Genomic DNA, 20,552 nt, shown 5'->3' on the forward strand with positions numbered 1-20,552 from the left:
GGATCACAATAAACTGTGGAAAATTCTGAAAGAGACAGGAATACCAGACTACCTGACATGCCTCTTGAGAAACCTATATGCAGGTCAGGAAGCCACAGTTAGAACTGGACATGGAACAACAGACTGGTTCCAAATAGGAAAAGGAGTATGTCAAGGCTGTATATTGTCACCCTGCTTATTTAACTTATATGCAGACTACATCATGAGAAATGCTGGGCTGGAAGAAGCACAAGCTGGAATCAAGATTGCCGGGAGAAATATCAATAACCTCAGATATGCAGATGACACCACCCTTATGGCAGAAAGTGAAGAGGAACTAAAGAGCCTCTTGATGAAAGTGAAAGAGGAGAGTGAAAAAGTTGGCTTAAAGCTCAACATTCAGAAAACGAAGATCATGGCATCTAGTCCCATCGCTTCATGGGAAACAGATGGGGAAACAGTGGAAACAGTGTCAGATTTTATTTTTCGGGGCTCCAAAATCACTGCAGATGGTGACTGCAGCCATGAAATTAAAAGACGCTTACTCCTTGGAAGGAAAGTTATGACCAACCTAGATAGCATATTCAAAAGCAGAGACATTACTTTGCCAACAAAGGTCTATCTAGTCAAGGCTATGGTTTTTCCAGTGGTCATGTATGGATGTGAGAGTTGGACTGTGAAGAAAGCTGAGCACCGAAGAATTGACGCTTCTGAACTGTGGTGTTGGAGAAGACTCTTGCGAGTCCCTTGGACTGCAAGGAGATCCAACCAGTCCATCCTAAAGGAGATTAGTCTTGAGTGTTCATTGGAAGGACTGATGCTGAAGCTGAAACTCCAATACTTTGGCCACCTCATGCGAAGAGTTGACTCATTGGAAAAGACCCTGATGCTGGGAGGGACTGGAGGCAAAAGGAATAGGGGATGACAGAGGATGAGATGGCTGGATGGCATCACTGACTCGATGGACATGAGTTTGGGTGAACTCCGGGAGTTGGTGATGGACAGGGAGGCCTGGCGTGCTGTGATTCATGCGGTCGCAAAGAGTTGGACACGACTGAGCAACTGAACTGAACTGAACTGTATAGCAACTATCCTAATTCTATTTTCTTTTACTTGGTATATTTAATTTGCCTGTATTCACGAGAGAAAGATGAATGGATCATCTCAAAACAGTCCACTGATACTCAGTTCTGTAAGTGGAAATGAGACATAACAGCAAGCAAAATGCACAAAGACCAAGATCAAGTAAGGGCCATCAGCCACTGCTATAACAGGACACCGAATTTCAAGCAGACCAAACGTAGGGGAAATTTGAAAAAGAGTAAATTAAGAAAAAGGAATGAGGAGATATGTATAGGAGTTTCCAGACTTAAATAGAATCTATTTAATAGGTCCATATAGTCAAAGCTATGGTTTTTCCAGGAATCATGTACAGATGTTAAGAGCTGGACCATAAAGAAGGCTGTGTGCCAAAGAATTGATGCTTTCAAACTGTGGTGTTGGAGAAGACTCTTGAGAGTCCCTTGGACAGCAAGGAGATCAAACCAGTCATTCATAAAGGAAATCAATCCTGTATATTCATAGGGAGGACTGATGCTGAAGCTGAAGTTTCAATACTTTGGCCACCTGATGCGAAGAACTGACTCATTGGGAAAGACCCAGATGAGGAGAAAGATTGAGGTAAGGAGGAAAAGGGGAGAACAGAGGACGAAATGGTTGGATGGCATCACCAACTCAATGGACATAAGTTTGAGCAAACTCTGGGAGACAGTGAAGGACAGGGAAGCCTGGCATGCTGCAGTCCACGGCGTCGCAAAGAGTGGGACACCACTTAGCAACTGAACAACATATAGCTATTTGCCTAAGAATATGCTTCCCAGGTGACTCAGTGGTAAAGAACTGGCATACAAATGCAGGAGGCCACAGGAGACAGGTTTGGTCCCTGGATCAGGAAGATCCCCTGGAGGAGAAAATTGCAACTTGATCCAGTATTCTTATTTGGGCTTCCCAGGTGGCTCAGTAAAGAATCTACCTGCCAACACAGGAGACATAAGAGACGCAGGCTCAATCCCTGGGTCAGGAAGATCCCCTGGAGGAGGACATGGCAACCCACTCCAGTATTCTTGGCAGGATAATCTGTGGACAGGGAAGCCTGGCACTGTCCATAGGGTTGCAGAGAGTCAGAAACAACTGAGTGACTGAGTATGGGCACAGGCACTAAGAATATAGCTAATAATTCAAAATCCAAAGATATACAAGTGCCAAGCACTCAGCACTTCCAGAAAAGATAGAAGATAAACCCAAGAGCAGTATGAATACTGTTGCTCAGAAAGGGTCAACTCAAGCTTTGTTCTTCACCAAAAATTCAAAGTTTCCAAATGGAATGTGAAAGAGTTACAAGGGAATAGAAACAACGGACAAAAACGAATTTGCATGCTGTCCCCTGTGGATACTGACAACTCTGAAATAAATTTGTGGTTTTTGTTTTAACCGACACATGTAAATAAGCTTAGAAAGTGATGTTTAGGAAATACCAAGGAGAATGTACTGACAGCAATGAATCTACCAACAGAAATGCAGAAATGAAGGTCTCCAAGGCTTATTAAAAACTGCCTTGTAATAATAAGCTCTGAAGAGATGAGGAAGGGAGGAACACAGAACCAAAATAATCCTGTTATTACAAAAAGAAAACAGTCAAAATTTGATTTGGCCAAAATGCCAAAACAGACCATCCTAAAGGATTCCAGAATTTTACCTCACTCTACTCAGCAGTCCTGTGGCAGAATTCTTTCACAGACATGATTTTAAATCCAGCTGTGTAGCGTGATCACCAGGGAGCTTCAGTTGTTTGTTTGACTGATGGCGCTCCCTGAGGAACTCTTAGGCAGATGGCCATGTACTGACAGAGTACAGGCTGTCTGGGGTACCCTGTGCAGTCATAATGCCATCTTTCTTGTCTGTAATAACATTAGTTACATGACAGAAATTCGGCAAAGAGGAAAGAGCACATTTATCACATTTTTGCCTGAAAAATACAATGGCAAATCTAAACTACCGACCTATAGAACTAAATCACTCTTGTCACTGACAACCCTAATCTTGTCCTTACAAGACGCTAAAGGAGAAAGGGAGTTGGAGTTTTGACAGTTATTACAATAGACTGTCTAAAAGAAATGTTTGGAAGGATACCCAATGACAATTGGTTTCTTTACCATCCCAGGTGGTGCTAGTGGTAAAGAACCCACGTATCAGTGCAGATAGACGTTAAGAGACTCAGGTTCAATTCCTGGGTCGGGAAAATCCCCTGAAGAAGGGCATGGTGACCCACTCCAGTAGTCTTGCCTGGAGAATCCCATGGACAGAGAAGCCTGGTGGGCTATAGTCCATAATATTGTAGAGAGTCGGACACAACTGAAGCGACTTAACACCCATGCACCATCAAGGCAGGCAGAACATCATGTGCCTTATTTATCTCACCAGGCTATGGTTCAGAGTTCTTCAAAGTCCTTTGAAACTAGTAAGATGTTACACCGATATATTTGTTCTCAGTTGTAATATAAATGTATGAAAATTTCTCCTACTTAAAAAAAATTTTAGTCCAGATAGAGGGCTAAGTAGACACTGCTATATGATATTGGACTGAGAAACTAATGTAAGAGGAAATAAAAAAAAAATTACCTTATCTTTCCTCAAAAAACTAAAAATAAAATTACCATGAAAGTGAAGGTGTTAGTCACTCAGTCAGCCCGACTTTTTGTGACCCCATGGACTATAGCCCACAAGGCTCCACCGTCTATGGGATTCTCCAGGCAAGAATACTGGAGTGGGTTGCCGTGCCCTCCTCCAAAATTATCATATGATTCAGCAATTTCACTTCTGGGTGCAGACTCTAAAGAACTGCAAACAGGGACCCGAACAGATATTTTTATACCATGTTCACGGCAGCATTATTTACAATAACCAAAAGGTAGAAGTGATCTAAGCAATCATCTATGGAGGGATGGATGGATATGTGGTCTATACATAGAATAGAATAGTATTCAGACTTCAAAAGAAAGCAAATTTCTGACACATGCTAAGATCTTAAGGGAAAACCCAAACGAACTTTTTGGCCAACCCAATACAACATGGATGAACGTGGAAGATACTGTGCTAAGTAAGATAAGCCAGTCACAAAAGAACACGTACTGAGAGGTTCAACTTATTTGAGGCACCTAGAGTTGTCAAAATTATAGCAACGAAAAGTAGAACGGTGTCTTGCCAGGAGCTGGGGGTGTAGGGGATGAGGGTGGGGAATGATGAGGAAGTGTTTATAGGGTAATGGGCTTTAGCTTGGGAAGAAAATGTTCTCCAAATGGATAATAGCAATGGCTGTCCAACAATGTGAATGTACCTACTGCCACTGAACTCTACAATCGAAAGTTGTTAAAAAGGTCAAAACAAAACACAAGACAAACTTACCTTACTTAATGGAGAGGGAGCACCAGATCTAAAAGGAAACCAAAAAGAATAAACGCTAAATAAACCTGAATACATTTGTAGAAGCATTTAAGTCTGATGCTTGGTCAAGCATTAACTTGTTTATATACAGACTTTTTTTTAGTAATGCAAAAACTATTTTCTAAAAACAATTTTTATCTGACATCTGCTTCTAATGTTTTCCATCCACTTAATTTCTAGTGCTAAAAATTCTTAAATTAAAAATCTTTTTTTTGTATCTCTAGCAACTCAGATAACTACTGGAGTTGATCTGTATTGCCTATGTCCATCAAAAATAAACTGCTCAACTTGCAATTTTAAAAAATTTGCCCAAGAAGACCTGGAAAAAATAATGCTTTATAGATTTTTCTCAAAACTATCTGGTTTAATATTTTTAAAAGGTAGAAAACCCATGAAGGTTAAAGTACATTGTGATTCATTTAATCAAATTGTGATACATAAAAGGAACACTAGAATAAAAAGAAATTCCTACACACGTCTGATATGTGTCTCAACTTTCATGTCCCAGGGCTTGTCTTTTTTTTTTTCATGGCTGTAATGAAAACTATCTATGAGAAATGTTCTTGTTATCCTGTGAAAACTTGAGAGCTTGAAAAGAATGGTAAGCTCAATGCTTGTTTCTAAAGGCATGAGGGAAAATCAGGATGAAATACATTTCTGTTTTCAGTTAGATTACTGGTGGCACTGATTATTGTATACCATTTCCAGCAAAATGCTTCAGAAACAACTGCCTAAACAGCTTAGATTTTACTACCCTGAATTGGCAGAAAATAAATTAGTAAGGAAACATAATGAAGGAAAAAAAAAGATTTCAATAAGAAGACTATCATCAGGGTCTTAGAGGATAGTTTTCTATTTATTTACAGAGATAATAGCACACATGGCAGGAGTAAAATAAAATTAGCAGAAATTTAGTAACTGGAGTTTGGTACAGTACCATGAATTTTTTGTTTTACTGGATATAGCAAAAGAAATTTAACAATCTTAGATGCATTTTAATATCTCTTATGTTCAATTTCATCTGCAAACACATGCCTGCCATTTCCTGTTTAGTTTTTACTGAAAATGAACATGAAATAAAGAGATCTCTCACAGAGATCTCTGTGATATAATGAAGATAGAAGCCTACAGGTAATGCTTGATTAGGTTATGTTTAGTTTGGCTGGTATCTTCAGTGTAACATACCCTATGGAGAAAAGGATATATGTTAATCTATGTTGCTCATTAAGGGTCTACTGAAATAAATGGAATAAATAAATAAATCACAGTATTCTCTGTATCTCAGAAACTTAGGAACCTACAAATCTAGTACTAAGGTGGAAAATTCCCTAATGAGTTTTTGGTTAATAATTTCTCCACTCCCACCATTTCTTCTCTTTAAATATGTGGAAAAGGAAAGGAGTTAGGTCTAAATAAAAATTCAAGAAAGTAATAGTCTTAACCCTGCAAAGCCAAAACAGAAACATAGAAGCCACCTGATATGGTCACTTTCTAAGAATGAGTTAATTGAAATTAATTTGTTTCTCTCTCAAGAGCTTTTCATGAATCAATTCTTAGTGATACTGACACAATGAGAAATATTAATGCAGAAAAGAGAACTGAGGAGGAACAAGAACTTTTTGAACTATAGGCCCAAACTAATATATAAAAGTTTCTGACATATGCTATGCTCTAGCAAAATAAAGATATAGTAAAAATGACAGAATTTCTCTACCTACTGTTAAAGAATATCATGCTCAAACCTAAGTACAGAATATCATCACTGGCACAAGAATCAGTTTGCCAAGCTCTTGCATGAATGCTATTACTAAATGACACTTGTAGTTACCCTGTGGATTAAGCAAAAATCTACTGTCTGTCTCCTCCAATCATTCCACTTATTGCACTGTATCTTATTTGCCTGTCTTCGCCACTAGATGCCAAATTTTTGGAAGGAAGCGAATCTATCTCATTGTTTTATATCAGATAAATACACTGCAGAATAAATTAGCCAAACATCTTAACAGTTATTTTGTTATGAAACTAAACCGTCAGGATGTACGATCTCTGTTTCCATGGACCAGATTCAGGTTTCGTCATGATTTCCTCAAAAAGGGAGAATCAGAGATGTTCCCACTGGGGCCACTGCTTTAAGAAGCGTCATTTATCACTGATTAAAGTCTGAGGGCTCTGAGGCTCAAAGAGGTAAATAACTTGCCCAAGCCTCATCATTCTTTCATGGTGGACTTCAGGCTCCGGTCCAAGTCTGTCTGTGCACGTTTCACATTCCAGCCTGTCCTGATGAAAAACACAGGGAAGCCTAGCACATTTGTTCCTCTCTTACGTAATACACGGACTGCTTCTTTTAACCTGTTCCTTACCGGATTCCCTACCCTACCACTGGCTGTTAGCCCTTTATAAAAGAAAATGCTATAATCTTTAGATATAAAATACGACATTATTTAAAGCCTGGTACTTATTTCAGTACTTATTTCAATTCAGCTAGAGAAATTTAGTACACAGTGAATCACATTGGGGAAAAATAAGGCATGAATGTAATTTAAGACAAGAATGAATGACCTATAGTAATGTACCCTAAATCTTGTAAAACATTACAAACAAACCATGGGTTTTTATGACGAACACAGAAAATGCCAAGGTTTGCTACCAGTGTGTTAATGGTAAGCTATCAAAAGAAGAAATTTTATTTCTTATTCATAACACTAATCCTTACACAGTTTTGGTCATAAATGCTAGCCAGAAAGATAGACAAAATGCATATGAGAAAAACCTGACTCTTCCAAATAATTTTAATTACACTAAACTTGAGGTTTCTTGCACCCTCAACAGCTAGTAAATCCACATATAAAAGAAAATCAAGTTCTCTCTTTTGTTCTATGGAATTACAGAAACAGATAATGTACAAATGCGTATCACACAGTATTGCAGAAAATTTCAAAAATGAGTTGTCAGTGGATACAGTGGATATAAGGCACTAAAAGGCCTACATATTTTTAAGCAGACATTTGAAAATGCTTATTTTTAAGTATCTACTTAGAATAATTTTATACTGCTCCTAGAAGACAAAGAAAACCTCTTTAATTAATTTTCTCTGTAACATTGTCTTTTGGCAGTTCTGCCATGAGCCACAGGGAAATCTTTTGTTTACTAAACAAGTGAAGAAGTCTTTGATTTCTAAAATCTCAGAGGAATATCTGTACAGCCACCTAAGAGAGTTTGTTAGTCTTGATTTAACACCAAATAAAGTAAAACCATTTATGCCAGTCACCTTGAGAGACAAATTTCAAAAGTATAATGGAAAAAACACAAATATGTAAAATGGACAGAAATCAGTTTTAAATGTTCTAAATACCAAATGTGGAATCTTAAGAGTGTTTTTTGCATTTTTAGTAATAACCAAATGCAAAAAATTCACCCAGTACAGTACTCACCCTTCACTTAAGTTCCCAGGTAAGCACAAACATACAAAGAAATAAACAGTTAACTACTATAGTTCATTTATTTTAAAAATAGGGAATAAGCAAAGACAAGTTTAGGGGTGGTCTTAGCCAATTCAGAAAAGAAATCTGACAAGCATTAAATGATTTTAAAGGAGAGAGGAAAATTATGCTCAAAGCTAATTCAAAACAAAAGACCATTAAGTTTTTATTTTACTACTCTAAATGTCCATAGTTAAATAGCCCAAAAATAGTTTGTAGCAGCCACAAGGGGGCAGCTTGAGATCTGAAGTTAGCCTGATGAAATTCACTCTGGGAGATGGCTTTTCACATGAATGTTGCCCTGGCAGATTTAAGCAGGGAAAAGGGTAGACCTGTGCAGGATATGAGGACATGAGGGGGAAAGACGGCAGATAAGCCAGCTTATCCGCCTTGCACCCATGCACATCCTGCATTGCCCAGGGAGAGGCTCTCACTCCGGGATGTGCATATTTCCTCATCTAAATGGATCCACCGGCCAGAGGAGCAGGGACTGCCCAGGCTTCCTGTGTCCTTTGGTTTAAATCCTAGGTAACTCATCTGGCTTCCTAGACACCCTAATATGGTGTGGGGGAAGGGGCTGCAATTACTGGAAGTGGCCACCTTCTTTTGTGACTTTCTACTCTCATGCCTTTTTAGTTGACGTCAATCTACCCGCAAAAGTACGATCATCCTTGGCCAACAGTGAAGTGGGGACAGATCTGGGACAATAGTACTATCCTGACAGAGCCCTTGAGAGGTCCTGCCATTCGTCACTCCAAACAGCTCTGCCATCACTGCCTGAGACAGTCCCACGTCATTGTTTATTATCGAAAATTTAAGACATGCAATAATTTTTATACCAACTTGTAATAGATGACAAACCTTAGCTAATGAAACAACAAGCAAAAAAGTGACTTTGAGACACAACAATCTCGATTCTAAGAGAATGCCCAGAGAGAAACAAGCAGAAAGGAGATGCATTTTAATAGCTGTATCACAGGTAAAATCCATGGTCAGCCGACAGCCCTGCAATGAGCAGTTCATGGGTTGTCTCTGCCAATTTCTGCTGTCAGTCTAAATAGAATCAACATATAGCTGGGAACACCAACAAAAACAGATTTCAAACTGGCCCTGTAGAGAGAGCTACATTAAGTTTTTAGATGAAGATAATGAAGTACAAAATAGTCTCTGACCTTAGGAAACAGAAAATCCATTTAAACCACATATGAGGGTGGGGGGAAGAGGAGAAGGGAAGTCATAACACAGTGCAGTGCATGATTAAGGAAGGCTTCCTGAGCTGGCCCTCCTGGGATGTATAAGATGCCCACACACAGAGACAAGGAGAGGCAGGCATCCAAGATTAGCAGAATTACAGTCTAAGCAAGGCGCTAAAACTGAAAAGGATCAGGTCTTGTGAACAGACAAGTATGACCCCGGCTAGAGAGAACAAAAATGGAACCTGGACATTTTGGGCATGTGATCAGGAAAAAATGTATATAAATCTAAGTGTCCAAACACAAAGGTGGAAAATACTAAAAGTGCACTTCTTGCTGCTCGATTGCTACTCTGTCTAGAGAAAGATCTCTGAGTCAAGTGTCAGCAGAATGCCACGCCGAAGGGTCCATGTGGGGAGAGTCTAGAGTGCAGAAAGTGATGCCTGAGGGCTTTGCTTTTTCCATAGTGGGGCTGGTAACATAACAGTGTTCAAAGGCTGCTTGGGAAATTGGGGTCATTCTTAGTTGTGCCTATTGACAGCCTCAACTTTTAGACAGAAGCAACTCTTTTTCTGAGGACTGTGAATCCCTTCTGAGGGCAAATAAATAAGTCAGCAAGTTCAGCCAACACAGGTAAAACCTACTAATCTGCTGCATTAGCCCACAGATCACCTATAAATGGGGTCACGCTATCATAAGTTAATGGGAAGGGTGGGGAATTTTGAGGGAACTGAGAATTATAATAAAGCATACCATGAAAGCAGTACCATGATAAATCTCATTGCATAAAGAACAACTCTAGTATTTTTCTGTCTTATTCAGAATATACAACTAATGCGTACTTGTTTCCAGGTTTCTTTCCTTCTAATGTATTCAGATGCTGTTCAAGGGTCTCCATAAGACTGCTGGGAGCCTACAATAAGAAAGTACAAAATAAATGTCTGCACTGCTTTCTTTCAAAATAAACACACTGGAACATCACTGTAACTTTGTATAGTGGAGGTCTGTGTACCCCAATACATATGGGAGATAATTTCATTCCAGGTGCTTTTGGTACTTAAGTATTTAAATTTCATACAATCTCAAACAGGCCCATCTTACATATACATAACTTCACTGCATAACAAATAGTGTTACAGTGTGGTTTCAGTGTATAAATTACATTGGATAGACTTTTTTAAAAGATATTATTTAAATGTAGTAAACAATTAAATTCACAATGTACTTCCGTAAGAACACAGTGAAAAAGTAAAGATATTTACATGCAAATCAAAAATATAAGTGCCCAAATACAAATGTACAGAAATATGAAAATACAGTAAAATCTCATTTATCCACACTTGACTGAAAGTCATTACTTTATTAAAAAAGGGAGAGTGAAAGTTGTGGGGGGAAATATAATTTTAATAGTTGACCACAATTAAGATTTCTTATTGTTGAGCTATTTATATACATAATATAGGGACTTTAGCAAATATTAATGTTTTAATAAGACTATTGCATTTTGACAAATTTAATACATATTTTCTACTTTTAGTAAGAAGTACCTGAATGTTTGTTTTCATAATTTTTAGGCAATATAAAGTGATGGCATTTTATTGTATATTAAAAAGAGAAATAACAGGTTCATATAAATATTCTACCCCATCTATTCTTCAAGTATTAGAAATCTAATTTCACCTTTCTTGAAAAATCTTAACTCAAATAAGACCTTGACAGCAGCACAGGCATTCAAAGACTATCATAACATTTATAAATTAATTTTGATAACTGTTTTTTAATTAATATAAAATTAATTTTGAAGCATTTTAAAGTAACTATGCTAAATACTGAAATAGCTCACAGAATTCAAGACAATTTATACAACTGTACATTTTACATTGTACCTATAATGACAAATGAAAATAAAATTCTTACTGAAATATTTTAATTCTGAAAGTTCAGATATTTAATATTCATTTTCATTTTACTAACACACTCATAAGCTGTTTTAACAATAATGACTATTATATGTGTAATTACATGATTATTTTAAGTGTAAATTACTAAGTGAGCCAAACATAAATTTACAAATTAGTAAGTGAATAAAAATATTAAATTGACCAAAGTGCTGAAGGTAGGGTACAAAGAGATAGCTAGCTCTATGAGCATTATATAAAAAGTTAATGTCTATAGAATAAATGATTATCAGGGGATATAATAAATTTTGAAAACTATAAAATTAGAATTTTTAAATACAGCTCAGGTAAAAGTGGACCTAGCAAATTACAGTAAACTAAAACTAAGGGTATACTTCTAAGCTTTAAAAAATGAATTTTCAAGAGATAAAGAAAATTTTGCTCTACAGCAAAACTATAAACTACTAAGATGTGATCATTTAATAAACAGAATGTGTATTGTAACCTTGAAAAGAAGAAGACAGAAATGGCTTCACAATTTTTAGATGAATCCACACTTGATAACTTCAAAACTGCCATATTGTCATAATTATAATCATTATAATTGTCATAATAATGGAATCTAGGAGGCCTGGGCATAGAACTTTAAAAGATTTAGGTCCTCTGAATATTAAATGCAATATAAAAGAAATGTGATTCTGTGCTAAATCTGTTTAAAAAATGCTATTTATAGTTACAAAATAGACAACACTACATTAAATTGACAACAAATTGATAACAAAAGAAGTAGTTATTTTTTCCTATATAAATAATTTCGTAACTATCTAAAACAAAATGTAATAAACTAGGATGATAGTTTGCAGTTTCATTTTTTTAATTTCTTAATAATTTAAGAAAAAAATTAAAAACAAAGTAGCAGTTAAAAAATCACAATAGTTGAGACACACACAGATGGCAAAACTGCCTCTGAGGTGTCACTCTGCAAGGCACTGCACATAAAATTAAGTTTGCGGCACTTTACCTTAGAGATTCAAAGATGCTTTATCATTTATATCTCTTATTAGCACATTTTAAATCTAACAGAAATAAACACAAATATTTTCAGAGGGAAAGAAACTACTTTGATAATAAAATTCATGAGTGTAGGCATGCTGGCCTTCTCAAGTCCATCTATGGCACTGAGCACATCCTGCCATGCAGCAGACAAAAATGAAAACTGTCTCCAATTTCCAAAGGGGCAACATTTTGAGAATGCCTCTGCTGTTGTAAAAGGAACTTCAGAATAATTAGCAGTACCCTTAGTGGCTTATTTTAAATAATGCTGAAGTCAATAGACCAATCAGATGAAAACATCAACCCAAAGAATAAAAGGCAGCTTGTGAAAGCGAATAAATAACAGTGATATATCACGGTTACTGATTCAGTGGTACAGTCTTTAAAAGGAGACTTTTCTTTACCAGTAGTTTTCAGATCAACCAGAATTCCTGATATCAAAACCTAAGATGTTTTTCATAAATGGAGATATATTAAAGTTGGAACATGCATGCACACACACCAAATAGGAAATAATATTTTGAAAATCCTTTTCTTGGAAAAAAATTCATAGCTGATTTTGAAAGGAACCATCCATCTACAACTCAGATGCTTTAGATTCTAAAGCATCATTAAAACCAAATGAAAAAAAAAGCAACAAAAAGAGCATTCTAATTTTTGATCATTAGCTCTAAGAAACCATTGGAAAGGGCTGAGGAGGAAATATTTCAGTTCTAATATCACATTCACGTCTTATCCAGTACTGAACTTTTGATATTTAAAAATATTTTTCTTCAATATTTATAAAGCATTTAAAATGCTGTTATGATGATATTATATGCACAACTTAAGAAGGGCTACAGATGTACACCGTGGCAGATTCATGTTGATGTATGGCAAAACCAATACAATATTGTAAAGTAATTAACCTCCAATTAAAATAAATAAATTTAAATTAAAAAAAAAAAGAAGGGCTACAGATGCCACACTGGTATTTATTGTGCATTTTCTAAGTTAAAAGATATCCATTCAATTCCTCTGTGTCATCTTGCTGCAAAAGGAATTCTAATCCTTTCTCAGTTAGGAACAGCCTTTTCCTGCTGCCAGTCGATAGGGAGCCCTTCTGCTCCCCATCTCCTCTTTAATCCTCTTCCTTGGTGGGTATTTTTGTCCATTGCCATGGCTAGATTCAGTAGTCATGGCTGCCACAGAGAAGGCTAGCAGAGAGCAGAATCTAATCTCAGAGATCTTAGACTTCACACAGGTTGGCATTTCTGACCCACTTCCAGATTAGTCTTGGTCTACCCCTATCTGAAGGACTAACCCTAGAATAGCTCACCTTTCAGCTTGGATCAGACCATATTGTGACAATGGGCCTAATGCCCCCATCCAATGATGAGCCTCCAATAAGACCTATGGAGACCTCTAAATAAAAATTAGGAGTGTGTTTAGTTTTGCTGCTCATGATCCCAACAAAAACCACAATTAGGTTACTTGTTAAGAAATTTCAGAAGCACACAATACTTTTGAATTGAGATTTAAATATCTATTGGAGAAATGAAGTAGAGGATTTTTTTTTAATGAGGTAATTTTAAAATAAATGCTAATATTGAAGTTTATGTGACTCTTAAGGTCATAACAAAAGCAGAGGAGAGAGCGCTACCAGTGTCTAATGAATCTCGGCATCAGAATAGCTTTCTATTAATACCAGATCCAGAGCAAGATTTATCTTCTTTAAGGATGAGGGTGGGGCTCTGTTCCTCAGATTATGACAATACAGACATCATTAAATAAAATATTATGTCTCTAGACTTGAGAGATTACCTAAATTATAATGAATATTACATATCATTAAAATTAAACCCAAGTTTATAAATCTTCTTTTAATAATTTTCTAATTTTACAAACAAAAAGGTATTTAAATATTCTTCTAAACCTTTCTTTGTCTCCCTTCAGACTCTGCCCAAACTAAGTGAGACAATTGAGGACCTATTTTCTTCTTACCTGCCAGCCTATTAAACAATATATCTAGTTTTACTTCTGTTCCATGGCGAGAACAGTCTATGTAGTTGAAATAAAGATGATTCAACATTTCTAAAAGCTAATCTTTGAGTTAAATATCCACCTTTTTTTGGGGGGTTAACATATAATTTATCTAGGTTAGTTTTAAAAACTGCCATGAAAATGTTTATTGTAATTAAATAATTTTAAATGAAAGCACACTGATTTTTTTGCTTTTTATTATAGTGATACAAAATTCATAAATCTTTATCTAATAAAGATATTTTTAATAGTATTTTATGCACACTTAATCTTTAACCATAACCAAGATGATACCAATATCTTATTTAGGTATGTAACTGATTAAAGAACACTCTCCTCTCATAGTAGCAAAAATACTTTATGCTATTAGAAGTATAAAATGCTTCCATAATAGACTATAAGATACTCTAATAGAAGGTGTTATCTCTCAATTATTATTGTTTTTAACTTTATGTTTTGGCTGTACCACACAGCATGTGGGATCTAAGTTCCCCAACCTGGGATCGAACCCACGCCCCCCGCATTGGTAGTGTGAAGTCTTAACCACTGGACTGTCAGGGAAGTTTGCTATTGCCCAACTTTTAAATCAAAAAACACAATGTCCTCATGTTCTGAATTGTTTTTTGAGTTTTATTTCTAAAGAATCCTTGGTATTTAATTGATATTTTAATAGTGTAAATACAGAGATCATTACTTTGGGTTTCTCTGATTTTTAACAAAAATTTAAGGCTAACATTATTTAAATATAGAGACACTTTAAGGGATAATAATAATAACTTTTTTTTTAATTTACAAAGACAGGAAACTCATATATTCATTACTGGTATATATGATGACAGTCCTATACTTTCTCCTATCATCTGTCTTGAGCTAAAGAACATGTTTGGGACCGAAATTTACTACAACAGGCCGACAAGCTGATTCAACAAAAACAGTTCCAGCCAATTAGGAGAAAGGTCCTACAATAACTCTGTGCATGTGTGAATGGTCTCAGTTCTACATCAGAGGAGCTGTACACCGTCCTCTCTTGACAGATAAAAGGGTTCTTAAGGAAGCACTACTATTGCTTTTGCTTTCTAGAAAGTCTCCAGAAAAATCACTATCTACCACTACTACTTTTTTTTAAAAAAAGGTTCTTTTGTATATAGACATTCCTCCCATTCATACGGGAGAAAAGAATTAGTTTAGTAGAACTATGACATCAGTGTTCTCCTCATTCGTGCCCCCTTCTCCATCCCTGGGACACATTGAAAACTAGAAGAAGCAGAATAATAGTTCAAATGTTCTGATTACATGCCTACGAATAGTCATGTTTCATGAATAAAGTACCTTTTAAACATTATTTAAAGCTTCCTTTTGGTTCAAATTTAAGAATGAAAAAATGAGCTCAATAATTATATTCAGTTGTCTTTCAAAAAGAAATTTTTTAAGAGTAGGAAAATCTCCATATCTCTAGAAATATATTCAATAGCTAGAAAAAATAAGCAAGTTAGAATGATTTCCAAGAAAGGTGGTTGGCCTACATTCAAAATGCATCAAATGCTTACAAGACTCTGCCCTCAGTAAGACCATTTATGGTAAAATATGGATTAGTAATTTCATGCATACTAAGTTTTTCACTTAGACAATCACTCACCTGAGTGAGGTCAGGAATGTCACCTTTATCAATGCCAACTTGCTGTGGATTAAAAAAAAAAGTTACTTAACAGAATTTTAAAAATTAATTTCTTAGATCACCTAGAGTATTAGTTAAAACCACAGTTCAATCTTGCTAAAAAATAGTTGTTATTATGTACATTAATCTCAGTCTGAATATGTGCTTTTTGTGTAGTTTTCCAATCAACAAAAGAGCAATGATTTTGGCAACAGAGTTAGAAATAACAAATGAACAGAATTTTGCTGAACCCAAAAAAAAGAACTTAAGAAACTGAAGTGTAAAAAATTTCCTCCATGGTTAATGGCAACTAGAAGGAAGCTGCTTCAAAAAATGAGGAAACTCTGTATATTAATATGGATATGGCTGTAAGATACATTGTCAAGTTAAAAGCATAATCCCAGTGTATATGGCATACTGTTATTGTATAGTAATGTGGGAAATAATTATGTACTTATTTTGAAGCAGCTTCCTCATCCTATAATTTATTTAACAAGTCACTTATTAATGAACATTTAAGTTGCTTCCCATCTCTTGCCATTGAAAGCAATGCTGCACGCATTATTTTCCACTTGTGTGGATACATCTGTAGGGCACATTTGTGGAAGTAGAATTACTAGATAAAAGCACATGTGAACTTTTAATCTTGGTAGCTTGGGGAAGGAAGAGAAGGGAGTGAGGGATAGAAAAAGAAAGAGCTAGTAAGAATGCAAATATGGGAATAGATTCACTTTTTTAAGGTCAATCAATGAAGAGGGTATACAGGAGTTCACTATACAACTCTATCAACTCTTTTTATAGGTTTGAAAATTATTCAAAATAAAAAGTTGGGATTAAAATACAAATCGTAACTTTAATTTTCTCATGCTGTATAAATGAGGAAATTGAGGCTTACAGAAAAATGTGTCTCTCTGAGAATCGAAGTGTTTTGTTAAGCTGTGGAAATGTAGAAGCACACGCAGGAAGTCTAAGTGTCAGGCTTCTGCAAAGACAGTATGTCAAACTGGAGAGTGGAAAATCCACATGAGTGACACATATGAGCTAACTTCTTCCTTTTGCCTTCTCTGTATCTCCAAAAAGGTTTTTCAACTTGGCGGTATTGGCATTTTGGGATGGTAATTCTTTGTTGGGAGCTATCTGTGTCATCCTTATACTCATATTCTTTCAAATTATGGAATTATAAATTAAGGCAACTTCACACGTCTGTATATCAATACCTCTTGAGATGATCTATTAAAATACTAATATGAATGAAGTCAGCATGTTTGAAATTAAAGCATTATGTGTGTGTATTAGATGCTCACTCGTGTCCAACCCTTTACCACTCCATGAACTGTAACCCACCAGGTTCCTCTGTCCATGGAGTTCTCCAGGCAAGAATACTAGAGTGGGAAGCTGTTCCCTTCTCCAGAGGATCTTCCCGACCCAGGGATTGAACTTGGGTCATCCGCATTGCAGGCAGATTCTTTACCGTTTGTGCCACCAGGGAAACCAAAAGCATTATAGATTCTTAATAATGGAATCATGTAGGTAAAAGGTGATGTGATTCTATTAAGTGGGTAACTCTGTTAAAGACATAGTTTAGGAATTCTTTCTTTATTTGCTATTTTTACTGCCCTGAACACTTAACTAAGGTAATAGAGCTGAAGTGTGACTGTATTACAGAAATCTCATCACTTTCTGTCTGTAAGTATTCTGGGAGACAGAACTCCTACGAGTTGGTATTTACCTTGGAATCACAAACTAAGAATAACTTAGTTCTATAAAAGGGAAGTGCGTTTAGCAGACATGCCTATTACCTGTTAAATAACCATTTTACAAAGTTTGAGCTGTCTGCTTTAGAAGCTTCAGCATAAGAATTCAAAACATGGCAAGTTTTCTGTACTTCAAGCAATTCCCCTGCAAAATGTGGAAATGGCCATAGGAACTATGGATATTTCTTTTAATATGATAGACAATTAATGTTAACATTTGCCAAACAGCCTATAATAAAGTCATATTTCATAAACAACATTGTGGAAGTCTCCCACACATCCTTCAGACAAATGGTGTTAACTACAGGGCAGCTTACCAGGCAGAAGTCCATACAAGGTACCCACACAATCACTTTTCGTAGAAAGAGAAGGGTTGTACATTTGTTGAAAATTCTCTGTATTTAACATTCATAACCAAACCACTAAATATTAGTATTCAGTTACTGTTTAAATTATAGATAATGTAATTTAAATATGAAAGAGAACACAGCCCCTTGCAATTAATATTTATTCTACTAAAAACAACTTTGTCAATTAGTATCCATTCTGGGCTTCCTTGATGGCTCAGATGGTAAAGAATCTGCCTGCAATGCAGGAGTTGCAGGAGACATGGGCTCGATACGTGGGTCAGGAAGATACCTGGAGGAGGGCATGCAACCAATTCCAGTATTTTTGCCCGGGAAACCCCACAGAGGAGCTTGGTGGGCTACAGTGCATGAGACTGCAGAGTTGGGCATGACTGAGGAACTCACTTTCACTTTCATTTCATCCAATCTACAAAAAGTCTTAGTCATAAAGTTTGAATAAAACAAAAATACTTAAAACTCTCAAAATAACATCTAATTTCTGTATATCTCCTTCTCAGCAGCTTAAAATGGGTCTGAGATAACATGAGGTTATCGAGACACAAAATAAAATTTTACATGTAAGAATGGAATGAATTGATAATAAGCACTCCTTTTCTCATGAAGACCTTGATCCCAGCCTTTTCATGTTGATTAGAGAAATATATACCTCAAACTGTAACATGTCCAATGCTTTATTTTTCTGATATACACAATATCAGATGATAACACTAGAAAGAATGTGTACCAGGAATTAATTGAACCGTGAAATAATCTTCTGCCCTGGGTGCTTAGGTATCTTTTCACAGGAAAAAAGTAGGCAAATTTTACTAGATTATACTGATACTTATGGTTAAATCATGGGAAAATCATATCAAATACAAAAAACTAGTGTAGCAGCAAAAGTTTCAAGCAGTTCTATTTTTCTTAAAGGCCACCAATTTCAATAAACCCATGGAAGTACACATGAATGCTTTAAAGCATTAATTTATACAGCTAATCTTTACCTTTTGTTTTCCGTATTATATAATTTTAAAAAAAAAATTCTGATTATAAACTGAACAGGTCTAAGCTCAAAAGATAGCATTCTGCAAGATTATTCTGAACTTGGAATTTGAATGTGACAATTACCATTCCCATGAATAAATGAAATTTGAAAAATAACACAGACTGGAGTACTTTTGAAATTACATGTATAAAACTCCTACTATTCTTGTGTTATAGCCTGAAAATGGTGAAAACAGCAAAAACCTGGCATAAATGTCCCACGTCCACACCATTTTATTCTTTGTGGATGAGCTTCAGAACCCCTCTCACAAAGTTGAGGGGTTAGCAATCAGTTAGCTGACACGCCAGGGAACCCTTAATTCATCCTGACAAAGGACTGTAGTAAAATGTCATAATCTCCACTATCAGTCTGAGTCGATCATTGGATTTCGTAGGAGAAAACACCAATTTACAGATAACTCCAGGAAGAAGACTGTATAGCTACACAGTTACTGTGATTACTTATAAAGAGACATCCTTAAGAAACAATTTATAAACTTTATAAAATTATACTGTTTCCTTTTTTTCTTGTGTTTAAATCATTTTGACAAAATAATAAAGTAAGAAAGTAAAGAAAAGTATTACATTATTAAAATAATAAAGTAAGAAAGAGTTTACGGTTTGTCATTTACATACTGAGAACAATGGACAGACTTTTTAAGGGCTTTTTTCTAGGGTTCAATACAAAGGAATAACTTTCTTACAATCAAGAACAGTCATAGGGTGAGATGGAGGAATGAACCACCTTGCAAAGCTGTGAGTGAGCTGAGCATCCACGAAACTTTTATTTGGACACAGAACAATCTGACTGAAGTGCAGAAGTATGGAGCACAGATCTGGGTGAGAACCTGGATGAGATGACTTCTGCCCCTAATACATTGTGACTCTGCGGCAGAATGTCTTTCCAGATTATGAATTCTATTGTTTACTCCAGATATATGAGTTAATATCACTTACCTCTGCAACTTTTAGAAATTCAGACACGCGTGTCATCCTAGTTAGAAATCGTTTATAGATTTCCAGAGCATCTTTACATTGTCCTTTCTTCATTTCAAAAAACTTTTCTAGAAGAGGCAGATAAGCATTTCAAAAAGAGTATTATATTCAATCTTCTTCTAAGCTTACCCTGATACTATTACTTACAACTTTAATGTCTGAATTAAAACAACTGGCACTAAAGTGTATGCTAAGTATGAAAATACCTGAACAAGGGAGGTTCCAGTAGTTCAAGAAAGGTATTATGTTCTACAGTGTCTCACATGAAACGATTTAAATAATGAAAATACAGTTAAAGTAGAAGAATATATCCACTGTAACGACAGGTTTACTTCACGATCCATATACCCTGGTACTCAGTTTCAGAAAACTACCCCAAATTCTTGCTGATAACAATCTCGAAAGTTATGACTGCATCTTACAGCATCTTTATTTTCTTACTAGTTTATTATAAAGCAATAATCTATTTATTATAAAGTAATCATCTATAAACTTCCCTGAATTAAAGAATTCTTTAAATTGTCTACATTTCATATAAATAACACTTGCTTTTACCACTCATCAACTAATTCTTTCAAACATTATTCTTTTAGTTATAAAACAGTGGAGTTTCATATTTTCTAGTCTATAATC

General features: G+C 35.7%; 1 protein-coding gene across 7 annotated transcripts in view; it reads right to left on the reverse strand.

The window, feature by feature from the left end:
- Positions 1 to 20,552, reverse strand: part of SNAP91 (synaptosome associated protein 91) — a 169,870-nt gene that overhangs the window by 70,811 nt on the left and 78,507 nt on the right. For all 7 annotated transcript variants that reach the window (XM_055534931.1, XM_055534928.1, XM_055534926.1 and 4 more), the window contains exons 8-11: positions 19,881 to 19,987; positions 15,761 to 15,802; positions 9,994 to 10,064; positions 4,441 to 4,468 (exon numbers count right to left, since the gene is read on the reverse strand). In XM_055534931.1, the coding sequence (XP_055390906.1) occupies positions 4,441 to 4,468; positions 9,994 to 10,064; positions 15,761 to 15,802; positions 19,881 to 19,987 (248 nt within the window). The remainder of the gene's footprint in view (positions 1 to 4,440; positions 4,469 to 9,993; positions 10,065 to 15,760; positions 15,803 to 19,880; positions 19,988 to 20,552) is intronic.

This window comes from Bubalus kerabau, chromosome 9 (assembly GCF_029407905.1).
Source record: "Bubalus kerabau isolate K-KA32 ecotype Philippines breed swamp buffalo chromosome 9, PCC_UOA_SB_1v2, whole genome shotgun sequence".
In the NCBI taxonomy this organism is placed as follows: Eukaryota; Metazoa; Chordata; class Mammalia; order Artiodactyla; family Bovidae; genus Bubalus; species Bubalus kerabau.